At 43.9% G+C, this 23,098-nt stretch overlaps 1 protein-coding gene across 7 annotated transcripts in view; it reads right to left on the reverse strand.

Moving 5' to 3' along the window:
- Positions 1 to 7,668: 7,668 nt before the first annotated feature.
- The window catches only part of ttll10 (tubulin tyrosine ligase-like family, member 10), a 328,948-nt gene continuing 313,518 nt past the window's right edge, over positions 7,669 to 23,098 (reverse strand). For all 7 annotated transcript variants that reach the window (XM_051931444.1, XM_051931445.1, XM_051931446.1 and 4 more), the window contains 2 exons: positions 11,362 to 11,455; positions 7,669 to 8,958 (listed from right to left, as the gene is read on the reverse strand). In XM_051931444.1, the coding sequence (XP_051787404.1) occupies positions 8,180 to 8,958; positions 11,362 to 11,455 (873 nt within the window). In that variant the 3' untranslated portion in view covers positions 7,669 to 8,179. The remainder of the gene's footprint in view (positions 8,959 to 11,361; positions 11,456 to 23,098) is intronic.

Raw genomic sequence — 23,098 nt, forward strand, 5'->3', positions numbered from 1 at the left:
AGCTGCTGTCCCGCTGCCCATCGATCATTTTAAAGCCTGTACAGCCGCTGTCCTTTTTGCCACTTTGTGTCTCTGCTGCTCGCGTTGTGATCGCTTCTGCATGATCATAAATACACACCTGACCGAAACGTGTTTTCTTTGAAATTAAACTTGTCGTTGCTTTAACTGTTGCGGGACCACAGATTCTCATAGCGTGTGGTCCATCTTTGTGTAAATCTACGTTTTGTGCATTGAATGATGCGAAGGCGAAAAGACTTTGTTTTCTGCTCTTTGCCTTTTATTTTTGACCGCGCTTTGTCCTGCTATTTTTTCAATTACACCTGGTCCTAATGATTAATTTCCCTTAATTTGCGCTAATGCAATCTTTTAGTCGCCGACGTTTCATTTATAACGTATTGTCCTTTATACTCTTTATATGCACTGAGCTGCCTTTACACTACTGATTTTTTTTGCTGGCCGTGCTCTGATACTGCTTGTAAGTAGGACACGTGTTGCAAGAATCTCATGTTCTCTATCCCCGCGAGACGCTCCGTGGCCATTCTCTTTCGCTTCGCGGGTCTTTCATTTGTCTTCTGTGATCTTAACGTGAAGATCACGTATCGTCTCCTAGTCATTCCCTCCCACAGGATTTTTTTTTATAATAGAGAGATTATTGAACAGAAATATAAATAAAAAAAAAATAATATTGACTGTGAAGAAAAAAATAATAAATCCATCCATTTTCCAACCCGCTGAATCCGAACACAGGGTCACGAGGGTCTGCTGGAGCCAATCCCAGCCAACACAGGGCACAAGGCAGGAACCAATCCCGGGCAGGGTGCCAACCCACCGCAGAAAAAATAATAAATTCTAAAGTAAAATAATGTACATACAATTTAATTCTGCAAAGATGCATTGAGCATAGTCTGTCTTTTGTTTTTGGAGGGCTCCCTTCAATGCCTTGATGCATAAAATAACGCTGTAACCCGACTATACATTTTTTTGCCTCCCAATTACTCACAGGTACACGTGGATCATCATCATCATCATCATCATATTCTTCGTTAAATGTTTGGTGTTTCGATTTAATGACTTCAACAATTGCATCCTCACAGTCTTCATTTTCATCGTAACATGGTAAATTGTCATCTATTGTAGAAAATTCTTTGTTATTTGCAATAGGAACTTTTAATATGTCCTCATTTTCCTCAATGTTCAAAATTTTGGGATTCTCCAAAGGTTTTAAGCCGCAAACAGCAAAGCAGTTCTGTAAGGTGCTGGTTTTTATAGCTCGCCAACTGTCATTCTTCACACAGTTGATTTTCTGGTTGTAAGAGACGCACTATGGCAGATTTTGGTACACCGGTTATCTCAGCGAGCCTACGATGGCTTGTATTAAATGGCTGGCTTTTAATTTTATCCAGCAAAGCAATTTTACTTGAAAGTGTAAAACCATTTCTTGGCATCTTGGCAAGGGTTATACATTTTTAAATAAAATCGTCAAAAAACAAGATTAGTCATATGTTCTACATGCAAGGCGGTGTAGGGGTAACTGAATACGGTACGGTAGTGGTGACGGTAGACTATTAAGCAGACATGTGCTACTCCACTGTGAGATTGGATTGGCCGAACGCTTCTTCAACGGGCGACAATAGATGACTGGCTGGCAGCACGTGTCTGCTACTGTCCCAATTGAGTGTTTAAATTATGTATTAGTTTATTAGTTTGGTTTTCGTTCTTTGAGATTTGGCCTACCCCAATTAACCGGTGGCCCAATTAAGCGGAACCAACTGTTTATATTTTGAAATAACAGCTTGGATCCACCAAGTTACTTCACTTTATAATCTGAGCACTTCATGCCACCTCATAACCTTATAAAAATCTTCGGCGCCTTGATGGTCTTTCCACAGTCTCAGACTCAGCCTGATCGCTCTTCTCTGGACTTCCTCTAGTGCTGCTATGTCTTTTTTATAGTATGGAGACCGAAATGACACAAAGTAATCCAGGTGAGGACTCAATTGTGCGTTACACTAATCTAGGAACTGTCACGCATGCGTGTCCTCAAGGGTCCTGACGGGGTATGGAATGACCTGCCAGGATGAGAGGGGGCACTGTCACTAACCTTGTCTTGTCCTTCTCTCCGCACAGCCCCAGGACTACTGCCCAGTGGGGGCACCTGACTCCGCCCCTTCCAGTGCCCCATCCATAAGAATCCTGGAAGGTGGCATCATTTGACTCAAGGATGATGGAGTGACCTTACAATGCGAATATATTCTTTTTTCAGTTTTCTGGCACGAGATCCTGGGAAACCGCGCCAAGACAGGTGTTACTTTTGTTTACTTTGCTTTAATATTAAACGGGATGGCACGGTTGGTGCCCCAGATTTTGATCCAGCAGGCTGTCTTTCCTGAACCCGGCCACAGTACGTTGCCCATCAAAGACAGTCAATAGAATTGTTGTATCTCAGCCAGGGTGAGGTTCAGATTCACATTTAATGTCTCATTTGTTCATTCTTGATTCATTTATTTAGGTTGATTAAGTGCATTATCTCCTTTTATTTTGACTTGTGTCTATGCATGTAAGCTGCCTTTGTTATGTTCCATGTGTTTTGTGATTGGTCCCCCAAGAGGCGGGGCCACCTGCCAATCACCACCAGGAACTTCCCCCAACCCTATAAATCCATAGGGTCTCTTCCACAGTTCCTGAAGGTTCATTGTGAATGTGTTCGGCACTTGGTGAGTTTCCATGTGTTTTGTTGCTCTTGGTGCTTTTTGATATTAGTGGATTTCCTTTGACCTTCTGCTCTCTTCTTTTGTCCTCTCGCTGAACTCCCTTTTGGGATTTTGTTTGCCGTTGAGTGCCCAGAGAGAAAAGGCAACTGGAGATGGACAGACGCTGATAGTAAGGGGCAGGCAGACATTTAAACAGGTAGGGGGTCACAATAAGAACTGCATATCAAAAACCACTAAGCCAAATGCCGAAACCAGGATACAAAATCAAAAGATCCTGACACTGGAATCCTCTTGAAGTGCCTTTAGCTTGCACTGTTCTTTGTGACACACACAGGACGGTGAAGAGAGTGACAAGGCCTCAAAAACTCACAGGCCAGGCCTGGGCATCACTAATGTACCTTAGAAATAGGCCTCAGCCCAAATTCAAAAGGGGGGCTCAAAGGCCTACACCAGCCCAAAATGGAGCTCAGGCTTTTAAAAGTTCAAAATAGTCAAAAACAGGGAGAGGATAACTGTAAACCTCTGGCTTGAAAAGACAAAGACAAAATAATGTTCCTTACATTTAAAGCATTTATTAAATGATCAAAAAGTAGGATGAATGTGCAAGGGAAATGGGAAAAAGGAAAAAAGGAAAAAGGAAAAATCCAATAAAAGAGAAACAAAAATCAGTAACTAGAAATCAAAATGATACTCACACGAGACTTGATCTGAACTCCTCAACACTTCTACTACCGGATGAGCTGAACAACTTTTTCGCACGGTTTGAGGCGCAGAACAAAGAGCCTGCGAGAAAAGCAACACCTCCCTCCACTGACCAGGCACTCTGTCTCTCCATAACTGACGTGAGGAGGACTCTATCCAAAGTCCATCCACGCAAGGCTGCAGGACCTGACAACATACCTGGCCGTGTGCTCAAAGAATGCGCCAGTCAACTGGCTGGTGTCCTCACAGACATCTTCAACACACCTCTGAGCCAGTCGTCAGTCCCAGCATGCTTCAAGTCGACCACCATCACACCAGTGCCGAAGAAGTCATCAGTGACGTGCTTGAATGACTACCAACCAATTGAAGAGCTCAGTTCCAAAATCAACTAAGTACAAAAGATATATTTTGGAGATAAATAGGAAAATCTGGGTCCGTAAGCAGATTTTGAAACTAAATCCCTAAAACTATAGCGCTACACTGTTGCAATTAGCAGGTTTTGAAGCTGAAACATATTTTCGGCGCATGACCAACTGCATGAAAAGTCACAATCACGTGTTCACTAAATTTTACCAAAAAGTGTAATTAGCAGATTTTGGAACTCACATCTTCAATTGCACTCACGCCAATCATCATGAAGTGCTTCGAAAGGTTAGTCATGTCACACATAAAGACGAATCTCCCTGCCTCCCTTGACCCTCTTCAGTTTGCATACCGCTCAAACAGGTCAACTGAGGATGCCATATGCTCTGCCCTTCACCTCTGCCTGACACATCTGGATTAAAAAAGACACATATGTCAGGATGCTATTCATAGACTTTAGCTCTGCATTCAGCACAATCGTCCCTCAAAAGCTGGTTGTAAAACTGAGCAGGTTGGACCTGAACACCACCCTCTGCAATTGGGTCCTGGACTTCATGACAGAGAGGCCCCAGTCAGTTCGGATGGGCTGCAACACTTCCAGCATCATCACACTGAGCACTGGAGCACCGCAGGGCTGAGTGCTTAGTCCACTGCTCTTCACCCTGACTCACGACTGCACAGCCACGCACAACACCAGCCACATCATCAAGTTTGCAGATGATACGATGGTGCTGGGACTGATAAGCAGGGATGATGAAACAGCATACAGAGATGAGGCGGAACAGCTGTCCGCATGGTGTGAAGACAACAATCTATCTCTCAATGTCGACAAGACAAAACAGATAATCGTGGACTTCAGAAAATCACGTCCTGCCCACATCCCACTCAGCATCAATGGCTTAGATGTGGAGAGTGTTAGGAGTACCGAGTTCCTCGGTGTGCACATAACTGAGGAACTTACGTGGACACATAACACCTCATCACTAAACAAGAAAGCCCAGCAGAGACTACACTTCCTGAAGCGGCTGAAGTGAGCAAGTCTCCCCCCTTCCATCCTCACCATGTTCCACAGAGGCACCATTGAGAGTGTTCTGACCAGCTGCATCACTGCCTGGTATGGCAACTGCAACATATCTGACCGCAACCACCTGCAAAGAGTAGTGCAGACAGCAGAGAACATTATTGGGGTGCCTCTCCCTTCACTACAGGACATATTTTACAAACGCAGTGTCCGCAAGGCTTGCAGCATTGTGCAGGACCGCTTACACCCCTCACATGGACTTTTCACACTTCTGCCATCCAAGAGAAGATACTGCAGCATCAAAGCCAGAACTGCCAGGCTGCAGGAGAGTTTTTACCGCTAAGCTGTTAAGACTCCTTAACACCAGGCTGCCACCTGGGATCTTCTACACGGCCTCAACCACCTCTAAAAACAGAACTTTTATACATGTGAGCTACTGTCCTGCAAAGACGAGTGTGCAGGTAGGGAAGAACTGAAAATCTCATACTGACCTTTAAGGACTTTGACATTCTTGATATCCTTCTGCTGTGAAACATTCTGACCTGTCATTGTTTACACGTCTTAAACAACTATTATCATACACTGATCATTTCTGCATTATCTATATCTATTATTTATTTATTATATTACATATCTTTTGACTATATTTATGTATCTAGATTAAAAAATACCATACATTGCATCAATATTCATGTTGCTTACTACACGTCAATATTGCTGCTACTTCTTTGTCTTGTCTTTGCACAATGCCTTGTGTTTTAATTTTAAATTTTTATTTTAATTCTATTTTTAATTTATTATTTGCACTTCATGTTGTTACATTGTGGACCTTGAACTTCACAATTTTGTCTATCTGTATACTTGTATATGGTTGAGCTGACAATAAAGTTCGCTTTGACTTTGACTTCTACACCTGGATATAAAGCCAGTAGTGATAATATGGTGGCCCCACCTCTTGGGGCTCATCTCCTCCACCTGAATATAAAGCCAGAGGGTGGTCCCTCATTAATGATATCATGGTGGAACCACCTCTTGGGACTCATCTTCTGTACCTGAATATAAATGCCAGAGCATAGTCCCTCAGTAGTGATGCCACAGTGGCCCCACCTCTTTGGGCTCGTCTCCTTCACCTGAATATAATGCCAGAGGGTGGTCCCTCAAAAGCGGAGACATGGTGGCTCCATCTCTTCGGGCTTATCTCCTCCACCTGAATATAAAGCCAGAGGGTGGTCCTCAGTAATGATTTCATGGTGGAACCACCTATTAGGACTCATCACTTTCACCTTAGCAAAAAGCCAAAGTGTGGTCCCTCAGTAGTGATGACACAGTGGACCTGCATCTTGGGAATTATCTTCTATACTTGAATATAATTGCCAGAGTGTGTTCCCTAAGTAATGATGATATGGTTGCCCACTTCTTGGGAATCATCTTCTATACCTGAAAATAAATGCCAGAGGGTGGTCCTCAGTAATGATGTCATGGTGGAACCACCTCTTAGGACTCATCACCTTCACCTCAGCATAAAGCCAAAGTGTAGTCCCTCAGCAGTGATGACACAGTGGACCTGCATCTTGGGAATTATCTTCTATACCTGAATATAAATGCCAGAGGGAGGTCCTCAGTAATGATTTCATGGTGGATCCACCTATTAGTACTCATCACTTTCACCTCCGCAAAAAGCCAAAGTGTGGTCCCTCAGTAGTGATCTCACAGTGGACCTGCCTCTTGGGAATTATCTTCTATACCTGAATATAAATGCCAGAGGGTGTTCCCTAAGTAATGATGATATGGTTGCCCACTTCTTGGGACTCATCTTCTATACCTGAAAATAAATGCCAGAGGGTGGTCCCTCAGTAGTGATGACATGGTGGACCCACCTCTTGGGAATTATGTTCTATACCTGAATATAAATGCCAGAGGGAGGTCCCTCAGCAATGATGTCATTGTGGAACAGCCTGTTGGGGCTCATCTCCTCCACCTGAACATAAAGCCAATGGAAGGTCCTTCAGTAGTGATGTCATGGTGGCCCCACCTCTTGGGGGGTTCCACTCACAAAACACAAGGAAATTAAGAAAACAGCGTAAACACACACTATATATATAACTACTATATAACAAGCATTGCCATATTAAAAAAAATACATAATGAAAACTATATGACAAATAATAATTCAAGAAACAATAAAAATATCAAATTAAAAAATAAAATTAACAGAAGCCAAGGAGCAATCCCTGGCTGAAACATGATAAATCTAAAAAAGAAGAGGATCCAAACATGAAGGCACCTCAACATCAGACCCCCAGCTGACGTCTTGACAACTGACAAACAAAATGGCGGTTCTCTTGGTTTGGAACTTTCTGGTGGAAATGTGATATTTACAAAGAGCAGCACTGGAAAGCGCACTGCCTAAACTGTTTGGTGCGTCTTGGTCTCACGGGTTCGACTCCCACTCGTCTCTGCACTTTCTGCATGTTCTCGCCTTGTTGTTGAGGCCTTTCCTTCAGGCAATGGCGTCTTAGTGGGGGGAAACAGGGTAATGATGGGGGGCCCTCGAAGCCTGGAATGACAAGGACGTGTGACAGCCATGGATCGAGAGGAAGGGGCCCACAGATGCTGCTTATCTATAGGTCCCAGAGTTCTGCACTACAGCCCTGCTTCAGGCATAACGTTTTCCTCTGAGATCCCCACAATGTGAAGCTGACTGGTTTCGTTGGACTGTCCTCCTAGGAGTGATTGTGCCCAGTGACACACTGGTATTGGTTCCTCAATGGCACCTGATGCTCGCCAGGACTCTGTAATGGAGAAACTAGATTTAGGAAATTGGACGGATAAACAGACGCAAGTAAACACAATTTTATTCTCCATCCCACATTGTCTGTTTATTCTGTGAAAAAATATGATTTTGCTTTTCATAAAACAAAGGCATGCATTATTTTTAGAATAAAGCGTAGTGTAATTAATTCTTCCTCTGATCCATACTTCTGCAATCATGTACTTTATTGCACTTGTCACAGTCATACAATGCACAGAGTGGTTGCATAGTACAGAATTTCCAGGATAAATCCTCACCGCATGATAAAATCAAAAGTAAGTGACATTAGAAGCCCCCCCTCCACCGCGGTAAACTGGGGTAATTACACCATTATTGTACCAACTGACACGCTTGAAAGTTGGGAGAACCCAGCAGTGCACCAAGCTCAGGTCATCACTGTGAAGAGTTTAGATGCTGAGACACAGCACTCCTGGGTCACTTATCAGTATTTAATAAACTGGAAAAATAATCCAAAATTAGGAACCAATCAAACACTAATAGGTTTCGAGTTCAGAGCAGAGTGACGTCACCACTGACATCTCGAGCTTGAACGGTACTTAAAGTCACCAGTCATCGAGTTGTAGACGTGTCCCCTTTAGATTCAGAGCTTTTCACCTCCCGCTCCTCCACGACGAACGAGACGGATTTGGAGGACTTCTCGCCCGTTTCTGAGAGGTGAGGAGGATCCTGGCCTTCATTCCCTGGTTTCAGATTCTCGTCCACGAAGCTCAGTCTAGCCTCTGGAATACGAGACTGGAGCTTGAGGGACTTGACCTGAGCGGAGCCCAGACAGAAGGTGGCCACGCTTCTGCCGGCAATCGGAGAGTGTTTAGGGGGCGCGCTCCTCTTGATCCGAGGAGAGGTATACGGTTTGTCCGTTAAGGCGGCTGTGGATGAGGTAGCTAGGCTAATTTTCTCCTTGAGGGCGCCTGTTGCGGCGCTCTGCTCTTGATTGCTCAGGTCCTGAGGACATGTGCATTTGCTGGGCTTTATCTCCACTCGGTTTTTTGGCTTCACAGAGCACACTGGTGGGCTGGATTGGTTTTCTGGGGCTTTGTCCTGCTTTGCTCTCTGGGGTGCTCTGGCAGCCGTAGGTGGGTACTCCATCAAGGACAGCGTCGGTCTTTGCCTCTTCTCTGTGGTTTTGCTCGGCGTGGGACCCAATGGGGTTGCACTTTTAGGCCTCACCAGTTTGCTTTTCGAAGAACTTAACGCCGTTTTGCTCCGTCTCAGCGCAGTGAGAGTCTCATGGAGTTCTCCATTAAACAGAAGGACGAAGTCAGCCTGAGTTTCTAGAGGCATGATGGACTGGCACTTACGACTCTTGTTAAAAATCTCAAGAGTTAGATCTGCGAAAAGAGAAGAAAGGGAGGATCAGATGTCTGGCATAAGCGTACCGTGAATGACGGCCTCCACATTGCTGACCGATAGGCTATACGCAGACGATAGTGCTGACGTATGTCCGGTGAAAACTCAGCCACCTCAGTTACTTCCGTTGTCCGTACTGCAGTTGTGATTTTAGTTTAGTGGTGAGAATGTCCAAGGAAAAGAAATTTAAATTTCAACATACAGATAGTTCAACAGCTGAACATTGTTGTGTACCTTTATGTCTAACTTCCTGTAAGTCCAACAGGGTACAGTAAAACCTCGATTATCTGTCACACGATTAACCATCAGGGCAAAAAACAAACCACCAGAGCCCACCTATCCCTACTGCTTTGCGGTACGCTGAGAGCTACGCACATTCGAACAACTCAGCCTTTTATTAGCACAGAGTGTTTTTCCCTGGCACCTTGTGCCACTCCACATTTTGAAATCACAGTGTCAGCTACATACCTTCAGCTTTAATAGCGTTTTTAATTAAACTACCATACATTGATATGGGGGCGGCACTGTGGCGCAGTGGTAGCGCTGCTGCCTCACAGTAAGGAGACCTGGGTTCGCTTCCCGGGTCCTCTCTGCGTGGAGTTTGCATGTTCTCCCCGTGTCTGCGTGGGTTTCCTCCCACAGTCCAAAGCCATGCAGGTTAGGTGTATTGGCGATCCTAAATTGTATGTGTGTCCTGCGGTGGGCTGGCGCCCTGACCAGGGTTTGTTTCCTGCCTTGCGCCCTGTGTTGGCTGGGATTGGCTCCTGTGACCCTGTGTTAGGATATAGCGGGTTGGACAATGACTGACTGAATGACATTGTTATGGCCGATAAATGTTTGCGTGTGGTGTTGGAATTGTCACAAACAAACTGAAATTATTAAAACATTTACGAAATGGCAAAAGCACTTCAAGTATTGTTTCAATGTAGGGAGTAGGAAGAACAGTGAACGATATAAAGCGTGATGCCAACAAAAATTGAAAAATGTGTCGAAAACGGAAACCACTGACGGTAATGTTATTCTGTATTAATGTTAAGGTTCTTCTGCACTGTGATTTTCTTTTTAAATTCTGTTATATTATGTTTTGTTAATATAATGTGGAGTGCAGGCAGCTTGTGATGTGCTGGGCGGGAGCAGAAAGGGCGGAATGAGTGCTGTGTAAGTGATAGGACTAAGTGAAGGGCGGACACGAGTGTCAGGAGCAGTTAGGAGAAAATGGAAGGTGCGGGCGGAGTAGGGAGTCAGAAGACGATAAGTAGGAGTGTTTGAGGTATAAAAAAAGGAAGAGCGTGAGTGGCAGGAGATAAACTGATTGGTACGGAAAAGCTTTCTTTTATAGTTTTGGAGATGTGCTCTGTAACCTGATAACGGAGTATAAGACAGGCGCCATTTATAACGGAATGAAGACTCCAAGTAAAACGTAAAAAACTCCAATACCTCAGAGTTGTATTTCCTTATTATGCTGGTCATTAAAATATTGTGTGAAATAATGAATTGCTAATACTACAGTATATTATGTTTTGTTGATATAATTTTGTTTTGTAAATAAATATGACTATAAGCACCACCAAATGGATCACATTTTATTATCTTAATCATGACATCTTGGAATTAGCACCGGGCCACGCCAACAATGAGTCTCCCCTCTCCAGTGGAGTTCATGAGCACCAGATGGAGACAACGTGCACAACTGTGGGATCTGGACAACATTCTCGGTTGGCCTCCTCTCAATAGAGTGAGCATCGTCCACCAGGTGTATCCTGGGACTTATGGACATGTCGTCGCCTGTCAGCCTGTACTTTCTCTTCCCACATCCCACAGACACACAGGTCAGCTGGACTGGATGTATTAAAATGGGCCCATAGGACACGTGTGTGTGTGTGTGTGTGTGTGCGCGCATGTCTGTGAACGTGAATTTGCCCTGAGAAGGACTGGCGCTCAGTTCAGTGTTGGATCTTGACTCACACCACGTGTTGCCAGGTTAAGTTCCAGGCTCCGTGACTCTGACCCTGAACTGGAATAAGCAGACATAACAGTGAAAGAAGGTGTACACATGGACGCTTCATTTGTCTATTAATTTGTCCGACTCACTTCTGACAATACAGGGTGGTCATGGCGGATGAATTAGGTGTGAGCTGCTGCAAATAAAAATGATGAATTATTCCTTTTCTATTATCAACAACAAAAAATAGCCTGGCATTTTATTTGTCTGTTATCATTACTGAATTCTGAAGAGCCCTGATCACCGAGACACGTACTGTATGTGAAATTAAGAGCAATGGCCTGAATGATGGCAGCAGTGCAGAGCCACACGTCAGATGTAAACCTGCCTTTGTACCGCCTTTGCCACTTTCCACCTTTATTTAGCACCAAGCAGCACTTACCTAACGTTTCATTGATTACACTTGGCACCACATCTTTGAGGACCTCACAGTTGGTGTGAAGGGCTGGATTGCAGTTCATCTCCAAGAACCAAACCTGAAGATGGAGAAACGTACAGTTAGACTCAGCAGTCATGTGCAGCAAATATCAAAACTAATCACAGCAACAGAGTCGGTTTAAAGGGTTACAGATAGATAGATAGATAGATAGATAGATAGATAGATAGATAGATAGATAGATAGATAGATAGATAGATAGATAGATAGATAGATAGATAGATAGATAGATAGATAGATAGATAGATAGATAGATAGATAGATAGATAGATAGATAGATAATGGTTTTTGCACATTTTTTTTTTGTAGCATACAGGCATCACCGTCTGGCTTGCTGTCTCTGCCACTTCCTCTTTCTGAATTAGACTCGTCTTTACTCTTTGGAGTGGAAATTTTCCTACAGTGCAGAACATCACAGCTGAATGATGTTAAGTAAAAACTAATAAGCTCAAAACTCCAGCACTGAGCTCTCCATGTGGATAGGTGGGGTGGGCTTGTGTCTGCAGAGGGTCACTTTGAGTAATGGTATCTATCTATCTATCTATCTATCTATCTATCTATCTATCTATCTATCTATCATATAGTGCTTTTCATATCATCTATCTATCAATCTATCTATTATATAGTGCCTTTCATATCATCTATCTATCTGTCTATCAATCTATCTATCTATCTATTATATAGTGCCTTTCATATCTATCTATCTATCTATCTATCTATCTATCTATCATATAGTGCTTTTCATATCATCTATCTATCAATCTATCTATTATATAGTGCCTTTCATATCATCTATCTATCTGTCTATCAATCTATCATCTATCTATCTATCTATTATACAGTGCCTTTCATATCTATCAATCTATCTATCTATTATATAGTGCCTTTCATATCATCTATCTATCTATCTATCTATCAATCTATCTATCATCTATCTATTATATAGTGCCTCTCATATCTATCAATCTATCTATTATATAGTGCCTTTCATATCATCTATCTACCTATTATATAGTGCTTTTCATATCATCTATCTATCAATCTATCTATTATATAGTGCCTTTCTTATCTATCTATCTATCTATTATATAGTGCCTTTCATATCTATCTATCTATCTATCTATTATATAGTGCTTTTCATATCATCTATCAATCTATCTATTATATAGTGCCTTTCATATTATCTATCTATCTATCTATCTATCTATCTATCTATCTATCTATCTATCTATCTATCTATCTATCTATCTATCTATTATATAGTGCCTTTCATATCTATCTATCTATCTATCTATCTATCTATCTATCTATCTATCTATCTATCTATCTATCTATCTATCTATCTATCTATCTATCTATCTATCTATCACATTATGCCTTTCATATCAATTATATTTGAGGCCCAGTAGTTAAAACGTTGCATTTAAAGACCCTGAAATCCCGCTACTGGCACAGTGTGACTATTAACAAGTCAGTTCACCTGCCTGGGCTTCAACTGAAATGTTGCCAACTGCACCTCAAATGTTTTAAGTCGCCTCGGATGAAGGCATCAGCCGAGTGATAATAATCCAGCGCCTTATATCTAGAGTATTTACCTGTGTGTCAATTACTGCTACACATCTTTACCAAACCATTTTTAACTTCATAATAGTTATTGATTTGAAGTTACTTGCATTTTAATAAATGTACAGCAAATAGCAGCAGAAGCCATTCATTAGGCCTGAAGAGGTCAAGCAGCGGTCTGCCACTAGGGGGCACACTCTGTTCACAGACCAGCCCTGCTCAGCAGGAGTCGCTCATTTCATCTCCAGCGCTGGAGTAAACACCACTGCCTAATGCATGGATTGTCTTCGGTTTTGCTTAAATTCAGTTGATTGTTATTCACTTGTATAACATCAAAGTTTCAATAAACAAACAACACATCAAAGACAATACGTCAGCTGCCCCAACAGCAGCTCTAAAACAATGAGCTCTTAAAAACCAGTTTAACCACAGTGAGTCATACTGAAAGAATCAAAATGCAGTTTGAGGGCTTCACACCTTCAGTTAGCTGTGACAGTTGGCGTGGGATGGCAGGGTCACAGACATGCAATGATTTCAAGACATGTTACACTGTGACAAGTCAGAGCTGTGCCATTTGGCAGATGCAGTCAACCACATAGATAAGAAGGGCAAAGGGGGTTCCAGCACATGTGCCTTTACCCCCAGCCCAGCAGATGTCCCTGTCATTTCATCATCGTGCGCACATTCAGCGATGGCACAAATCTGACAGCGGGTGTAGTGAGCATGAACACAGAATGTCTCGAGGTGCCAAGCCTGGGTGGCAGCATCCACTACTAGCTCAGAAATCTGATTGGCGTAACGTGGCAAACAAGGGCTGGTGACACCTGGAGGGAGTAATTAGAGTAAGGTATGACACAATGTGCAGTACAAGCAGGGCAGCCATCAGGGAGAAGAAAACCTGAGGAGCAGATGGGGCTCTGAAAGAGCGCAACATGGAGTGCTGGGTGCCAACTAATTGTGTATTTATGTGTTGGGGGAGGCTGACAACCTTCTAGCACAGCAGTCAGACGAAGGAATATAAAAAAGTAAACATGTGAGGGTGGCACAGTGGTAGCGCTGACCAGGGTTCGTGTCCCTGAGTGGGTTTTCTTCCGGGTGCTTTGGTTTCCTCCCACTGTCCAAAGATACCCATGTTAGCTGAACTGGTGACTCTAAATTGGTGTGTGTGTGTGTTTGGTGTATGAATGTGCGAGTTGTGTGGTCACCCTGTGCTGGTCTGGTGCCCTCTCCAGGGTGTGTTCCTGTCTTGCACCCTGTGCTGGCTGTGATAGGCTCCGACACCCCTGTGACCCTGTTCAGAACCAAGCGGGTCCGAAAATGACGTGACAGATATGTGTAGGTGTGCATTCACTGGAGAACATGAGAACAAATGTGAAAAGAAGAATGTGGCCCAAGAGAAGTTGCAGAGAAAAGCATTAAATGCTGGGCATGTCACTAATTATGTCACAGACTGAGCACTAGAGGGCCAAATTGATCCCCCTTATTAGAGGTCAGTAAATGGAAAACAAGACAAAGGAACCTAAAAGTAATTCAAATCACATCATCCAAATATATGCAAAACCTACATTTTAAATATCGAACCCGTGACCTATTTCCAGGCGTTTGCCACCAGAACTTATTATAATGGGCGACAGCATCACCAGTTCAGACTCAGTTGATGAAGAGATGTCATCAATGGTGCGCCACTTCTAAGAGTTGCATAGAAAGCTGATCACAAAATATGCCAGTCCACTGCTGGGTATGATTGTCTCTGCCTGCTGGTCATGAGGGACACTCATTGTCCCCACTGTCACCCCCTGTATGGTTAACATGTAGCATTAGAGTGACCAGCCAGCCTCAAGATGATCCAAGACTTGGCACCTGCCATACCACCTGTGCTTCATGTTAAGACCCGGCCAGAACTTGAATGGAAGACCATCTGGGAAGATCTTGCTGCTAAAAGAGGCCATCAGGGGGCACCTACCCTGTGGTCTGTGTGTGGATCCCAATGCCCAGTACAGTGACGGGGAAACCGAATGAGATGTTATGAGACATAAAACCAAACTCCTGACTCTTTGTGGTTGTAAAAGATCTCGGGGCATCTTTAAAAAAAAAAAAAAGAGTACGGTGTCACCCCCCTTGTCCCAGCTAAATTGCCCATAATTGTCTCATCCATTCTGGCTTCCTAATCATCCCCTCTCTCTTATTGTCTTTCTTCCCCCTTCACCACCTAACAGCTAACGTGTGGTGAGCCAACTGGAACAAGAATGGCTGCTGTCTCCTCATCCTGGTGGATGCTGCACATTGGTGGTGTTTGGAGTGTCTCGAGTGGGTGTGAAAAGCGCTATAGGAATGTAGTTATTCGTATCAATTATTATTGCACATTACTTCGTACCAAAGAGGTGTGTCCGGTTAACTGGCCCGGTAAGGACGTGAGCGCCCTGTGAGAGGACCCTGAGCCAAACTGCAAATAAGAGCAGTGGGTTTGTGAGGTCTGTGTCACACCCTTGTAAATATGAATTAGAATTTTCAGGCATCCAATCCAGAGTTGTTTCCTGTTCTGCACTTAAATCATCTCCAACTTAGATAATGAGGAATGGCTGGATAGCTACAGAATGGGCCTTGGAGGGGAGGCCATTAGTGATGTAGGACTGGGGTGAGCTGACTACTCCTTCTGTGATACTCTGTCCCGGGGTGTCTCCATCCAGCCGCTCACGAAACCTTAATCCAGTTGTTGGGTTGAAGGTGGTCCCGCAGCCATAGGTGCTGGACAACTGGAAAATGACCCTCCAAATGTACAAGGGTACAAAGAACATCTGAAGTATGTAAGTTTCATGGAGGCCTAGCAAAGGGCCTCTTACTTAAGAGTTACTTGGGGCCAGAGGCACCATGGGTAGTCGGTGGGCATCAAGTGCAATGACTGCCAGTTACTAGCCAGCATCTCTCGTTGCCCTCTGGATGCTAGGCACGTGAATGCCAGGTAAGAAATGCACATCTAATCCTCCATAAATCAGCACGTCTCTGTTTTAAAAAGTCCTGATCCCCAAGCTACTGCTCAGGAGGAGGAGGAGGACATGGTGGACTACTATAACAAAAGAGAATGTTAAGCCACCAAGTCCTTCAGGCCAAGCATGCCACCTTCCTTAATAAAGAGTTTAAGCACTTTTGACAGGGGGCTTCATGAGTATATAAGAAATTTAAAAAACAAGGGACCACTCAGTCCATCAGCCCCAAAGTCCCATCCAGACACGTCTTGAAGGTTGTCGGGGTTTCTGCCTCAACTGATATAAAGGTAATAAGGCACAATCTTTTTGCTGGGGGTGGCTGTCACTCACTCTTTGAGGGGGATTCAGTCCCATGGGAGACCTCTGACTGTGCAAAGGCACCAGGACTGCTCCTTTAGCAGAGAAGAACGGGGGGCAGTTCAGACCACCGTGAATGACAGCTTGAAAAGTGCCGTCCTGCTCCATTTAATGAACCAATCGCGGCCTTCCGACCAGACGGCTCAGGTGCAATGAGGACAAATGAGATGGGAGAAACGAGAAGAAGAGGAGACCCACCGAAACCGAGAAAAGCCGTGTGCTAAATTTTTGGAGTGAGCTTGCACTCTTGGCCAATCCGTAGTCTTTTGTCTCCGGCCTGGGAAATATTCCCATAACAATTCATATCCTCAACTCCTGAAACCGCCAGCAGCATCTTGGAAAGGCAAAGCTGTCTTGCATTTCAAAGATGAATGAAGTGGGCGAGAGATGAGAAGGTGTGACGTGGCCGCCCCAGCAAGCGAGGGGAAGCGCGAGGTGGGGGAGGGCGGCTCGTTGTCGAAATTCAATGGAAGGCCTCTGTGTGGCCTCATGTTTCACCCCGCTATTCACTCCTTCCTTGCCTTAAGACTTATCAAGCATATTGTTTGCTGCGGACTGCACAGCAACACCCTGCGTGAGGATATTGTGACAGTGCCGAGTGTGAAAGGGGCTATATGGGATATGTATGGGAAAACGGCAGCACTCATTGCGAAAAGAAAGCAAGTTTGTCCCCGAATGGTGACAATGGCTGCAGATTTTGCTTACTACCAACGGCTGCTTTGCGTCTGTCATGGAACAGCCACTTCATTCAGCTCAGAGAAGGGGGCAGCATAAGTACATTACTGTGGTGCGGGAGATGGAGGAATGCCTACTACTGGTGAGGTGGCCATAAAAAGGACCTTTGTCATCTTCAGTGGCTGCTTCCACTGCTCAGGTATTCTGCGGCTCCACGCGCTCCCTTTGCCCACTCACACGCACCACCCGGCTTACCTCAGCTCATCCAGGGTCAGAAGTGACCTGTATACCAGTCATTCACCGAGCTTCATGAGCCAACCCAAGGTCATGGCACCCACATCTGAGACAGGAACACAGGACTCTAGCAGCTGGGAGACATATCTGAAATGCTCTCTACGTTCTGTGCCCTCTCTCCTTCACTCACCTCATTCCACTCCAGGCTCTTTCTGGATAATCCCACCCCTGAGAAACGTGTCCCTCTCTGGTCCTGACCCAGGAGTGTGTGTCAATGCATTACTGCCAGTCTAAACCACTTTCTAATATTTCTAGTTGCTCACGTCATACTTGCCTGGAGGTGTCAAGAGGGTGTTAATAGAAAAGTGAAGAGAATTGTGGTGCCCACCTATAAAAAATGTTTGCAGACCAACTGGTTTGGAGACCAGCTATAAAACTGAAGAATGAGCAAATGATACAGATAGTCGTCGACTTGCGCCCATGTTCAGCTCCGATGGACCGGACATAAGTCGATCTGGTTCTGGTGTATGTACAGTATGTATAGTGGTATATAGGAAGTTCCTTAACTTCCTGAGCATTACTTTGTTCTCAAGAAAACATGTAAGTAGTGTTGCATCTTTTGGCTTGAAAAATGACATTTTTATTAAATCTTTCTAATGTAAAACATGCAAAGCACTAAAAGTACAAAGTCGGAAGTATAAAAAGTATAATAATAATAAACATAATAATACCAGATATCAGTAGCAGTTACCAGTTCCCATCTGTTTGAAGGGGAAAACGGTTTAGGTCAACGGTCATTTACCCGACAGTGTTCAGCATAACGGTTCGTCTCAGTTCTTTCAATCAAGTCATCATCAAGAAATAATTTCAAGTAAGTAAACGAATCTTGGCAGTAAACGTTCACTTTTTTTCCTGGTTGCCCCACAAAATCAAAACGAGGTGGTGCTGGTTTACATGAAGCAGGGTCAATAGAGACCCAAACGCGAGCGTCACTTTTGGATTCCTTAGAATCGCTTTCAGTTTCACGTTCCGCTTCAATTTCACTGCCTGAGGTCAGATTCACTTCATCATCACTCATTATTATGAGAGGCTCCTCAACTTCACTGCTCTGTCTGACTGTCCAGAGCGTGTAACACCTGGGCTACTGAAAAAACGTTTCTTACGAGATGCCATTATTTAATTACAAAAGACGCACCACCACTGTTGCTAAGGTTACGCTCGAGCTTAATGCTTATGTGAGACTCGCCTATACCATTGCCCAAGTAACGCTCGCCACTAACGCTGTTGGCACTTTTACAGCCCGAGTGATCCTCAGGTCTATACAGTTTGCCGAGGTACACTCGGGACTAACGTTTTTAGCACTGTTTTCACAGCCCACGTGACACTCGGGTCTAATGCTAGGGAGGTGAAGTCATATTATTTGTTTTATAACCATTTTTATCATCATTGTTAGCACATTATGCAGATTTTCTATTTTTTTTATTTTATAGGAGTTCAGTGTGGTTTCATTACCCCCTTGGTAGCGTTCGCACTAAATGACACATCGTGAGTCACAACACAGAAGCTTCGGACATTCAAAGCCAGAGCACAGCAGTACAGCACGTGTGATGCGATGAACGGCGGTTACATTGGGATAACTTGTAGCCACATTCACTTTCTCACCTCCCTCATACTGCTTGATCGCCTTCATTTTTGTCTCGAGATCAGTTGCCTTTTTTTCCTGTAATTGTAAGACAAATGTAACCGAACATAGTCGAAACCAATGCAGGTAATAAACTGAGATCGCGATGAATGGGCCACAGTATACAGTGTGGTGAAAACTGACGTTTGCACGTGAGACGTGGTAGCAGTTGCAAGTCAAATGGTCATAAGATGCATAGGTCGTAAGGCTGGGTTTATACTTCACACGACGTGACGCATGCTGCAGCGTACGCTCCTGCTACGCAAGCGTTGAAGTGTTTATACTTGTGCGTGTACTTTGCGTACATCTGGAGGAATCCAGCAGGTGGCAGTGCGAGATATTATCACGGTGAGAACATGTTCGGCAAGCATTGGGCACGAGTGAGAAACAATCCCTGGACGAGACCTCGGCTCATCGCAAGGTGAATACAAGCACACACATACACTAGCGTCATTTTAGCGGCACCAAATCCCCAAATCTGCAAACTGGAGCACACTGAGGAAACCCAACCGGAATAACGTGTAAACTCCAGGCAGGGAATATCAGCGACGTGACTCCCTGCAAGACAGCAGTGCTAACGCTCTGCCACTGTGTCACCCCATGTGTGTAATCACTAACAGTATTCATTATTTAAACGAAATTACCGATTTATCTGTAAAATGTAATATACATATTTTAATGCTTTACATCATGAAAGTGATATCAAGTATAAATCTAAGGATTCTAAATGTGCAGAGAGTTGGAATATCATACATTTAATATGCTCAGTGTGGCGATCTATTGCTGGTGATTCGCTGCTGTCAGGAGCAGAGGAAGCCCCAGAAAAAAAGACGGCACAGAAGACAGTATGTGAGAATTTTAAAACATATTGTGTCATTACGATTGGGAATATGCGACGCTTGAATATAAAAACACCACGAATACATCTGTATGTCGGCATTTTGCTTCACCACATCGAACTATTTATCAAATATCAAAGCGCGCACACTGATCTTGTAGGATCTGCAAAGCGGCTTTCTGTCACATGTAGATAGTAAACAGAGACTCTGACATCACATTCCAACTTTTAGCACACTGCGTCCCCCGACTTTTTGCTGGTACTGCAACTTGCGCACGTGTCGCGTTAATTTCTGAGGACCTGCTCAGAGGACGCATCAAATGAACACTTAGAACACATGGCAGCCATGATGCGGGCGCATACTGTACTACCAGTAATGCAAAGCTGGCAGCAATACAAGCTCCTCACATTAGTAGAGGAAGAGATTTGTTCAGCCCCCCACTATGGTGGAGATGTAGACAAAGCCAAGTAAAGACTGCTGCTCTGAGAGGAAGAGACCTCTTGAGAAAGAACCAGAAAAAGCGAACCCACCACAGACCACATGCGGTCAGCTGCACGTCTCAAATACAACTAAAGAGCACAGCAGTGGTGAAGCAGCTCTCAGCCCTCACTGAAGCCAGACTTCCTGGGCCTCGGACAGTATCTGCTCCCTTTGTGCACATGTCCAAAATGGCATTGGCTCGATCACTCAATGTGTACAGTCAAGTGTGTGCTACCAGTCGGGCATCACAAATAAAAAAAAAAAAAATGACAGCCAGACTTGCCCAGCAGCAGCAGCTGAATCATTCAGCAGTCGAGAATGGAGGCCATTATTATCCCGGGCTTGTCTCAGCTCAATGAAATGAGTGTCCCTTATGCAATGTCACCACAGTTTCATAATTGAGTCCATTACAAAAGTCAGAATCCCTTAACGCCTGTAGAGATGCCAGAGTCTCACTTTCAGGGGCTGGAAAGACCCTTTAATTGAGCATTGTGAGAAAGAATGGCCATTCATTCTGTACATACGGAGCATAACATGAGCTACCACAGCTAGGCTGACGACACACAACTACATTTATCAGTTGCGCCTGATGACCCCGACTCTCTTGATTCACTGACCCCCAATGTCTTACTTGTGTTTCTGAGTGGAAGAGTAGTAGTTTTCTCAAACTAAATAGGGAGAAAACAGAAATCTTAGTGATTGGCAAAAACAGATATAGTGAAGGTGTTAGAAATAAACTTGATCCATTAGGCTTAAAAGTCAAGACGGAGGTAAAGAATTTAAGGGTAATTAATGACTCTGACCTAAATTTTAAATCGCATATTAAACCGATTACCAGGACAGCATTTTTTCACCTAAGAAATATAGCAAAAGTTAGACCCCTTATAACATTGCAAGATGCTAAAAAATTAAGTTCACGCTTTTGTTTTTAGTCGACTAGATTACTGCAATGGGACAACCGGAAAAAGACATCAATCGATTACAACGAGTGCAAAATGCAGCTGCCAGAATTTTAACTAGGAAAAGAAAATCTGAGCACATCTCTCCAGTTCTGATGTCACTACACTGGTTACCTGTGTCATTTAGAATTGACTTTAAAATACTCTTTATGGTTTACAAAGCCTTAAATAATCTCGCTCCATCCTATATCTCAGAATGCCTCTCACCTTACACTACAAATTGTAACCTTAGATCTTCAAATGAGGATCTGCTTAGAATTCCAAGAGCTAAACTTAAAAGAAGTGGTGAGGCGGCCTCCTGCTGTTAGGCACCTAAAATCTTCAATAGCTGACAGATAGAAATTCAGGTTAATACGGTGGAGCACTTTAAAAAATTGCTAAAAACCCGTTACTTTATCATAGATTTCTCATAGCTTCATTTTAGTGTTACCCTGATATTCTGTATATGCATTGAGTTGTCGTTTTTTTCATGGCTCCACAATCCATACTAACCCCTACTTTCTCTGCTGTTCTGCTTCCGGTTTTCTGTGGTGGCAATCTGTGCCACCACCACCTGACCAAAGCACGGTGCTGTCCCTGCACTGATGGATTGAAGGCCAGAGGTCCACATGACCGTCATCATCATCAAATTCTTCCACGTGAAGCCTGAAAACCATGAGGACTGATTGAGGTCATTGATGTTAGGTAGAATGCCTAGAGGGGGCTGGGTGGTCTCGTGGCCTTGGAACCCCTGCAGATTTTGTTTTTTCTCTTAGGCCCTCTGGAGTTTATTTTTTATTTTTTTCTGTTCTCCCTGCCATCTGACCTTACTTTAGTCTTCATTATTTAGTATTGCCTAATCTTATATTTAAATTTTATAAACTTTTCTTTCTTCATCTTCTAAAGCACTTTGAGCTACAGTACACCGTTTGTATGAAAATGTGATATAGAAATAAATGTTGCTGGTGTGGATAACATCGAGCACATCGGTCGATGCTCAAACTCACTTATCCAGTTCAAACAACAAGCACAGGACAAGAAGGCACCCTGGATACGGGAAGGCTGACACACATTTAAATCTGAATAATTTTGTGGGAACAAGAAGTAAAATAAAAGACCACCAGGGGATGGGCTGGGCGTTAGCCTGGAGTGCAGCACAGTCTATTGTGCAATTCAATGGGGACATGGCCTGAAGTGTGAGCCCCCCACTAGAATGTGACTGAGGGGGGGACATAATGGAATCAATCCATTCTTATCGTCCATCCATCTTTCCAGTTCAGGGCCATGGGGACCAACTCTGAAGGGGACCAACTCTGAACAGGACCCCTGGCCTAGTTCAGGGCAGACACACATACACACCCTTACTGAGCCAGTGCAGAATTACCAACTAACCTAAATGTCCATCGCCTTTGGGCTCTAGAAGAAAACACCGAACTACCACACTAGCAGGTGAGCAGAATAAACAGACACAGACAGAATGTGCAGGCTCCCCTCGGGGCAGTGTCCACCCTGAGATTCAAACTGGGGAATCTAGAGCTGTGAGGTAGCAGCAGCACTAATTGTTGGGCCACCATGGCATCCAAATTCTCTTCTTACCACCTAAGTCAATAAAACACAGAGGCAGACTTTATTTTGAGTTGTTTTTCATAAGGCCATCGTTTTGTGGCATGCTTGAGAGAGAAGAGCAGCAGGGTACTGTTTATTTCTGCCACTGAAATACCTAAATAGAGCTCAGAGATTAAATTACCTGGCATATGACATACATTGAACAACTCAACTGTGTTTCCGTTGTTTTAATAATTGAGATATCCGTGCCTCCAGGGGCCGTGATTCTATAGTCTAATGCTAACATGTCACAAAGGGGTGGCACGATAATATAAGACAACCTGCATAATCCAATTCAGGAGCATTGCAGCACTGGGCACAAGGCAG

The sequence above is a fragment of the Erpetoichthys calabaricus genome, chromosome 8 (assembly GCF_900747795.2).
Source record: "Erpetoichthys calabaricus chromosome 8, fErpCal1.3, whole genome shotgun sequence".
NCBI lineage: Eukaryota > Metazoa > Chordata > Cladistia > Polypteriformes > Polypteridae > Erpetoichthys > Erpetoichthys calabaricus.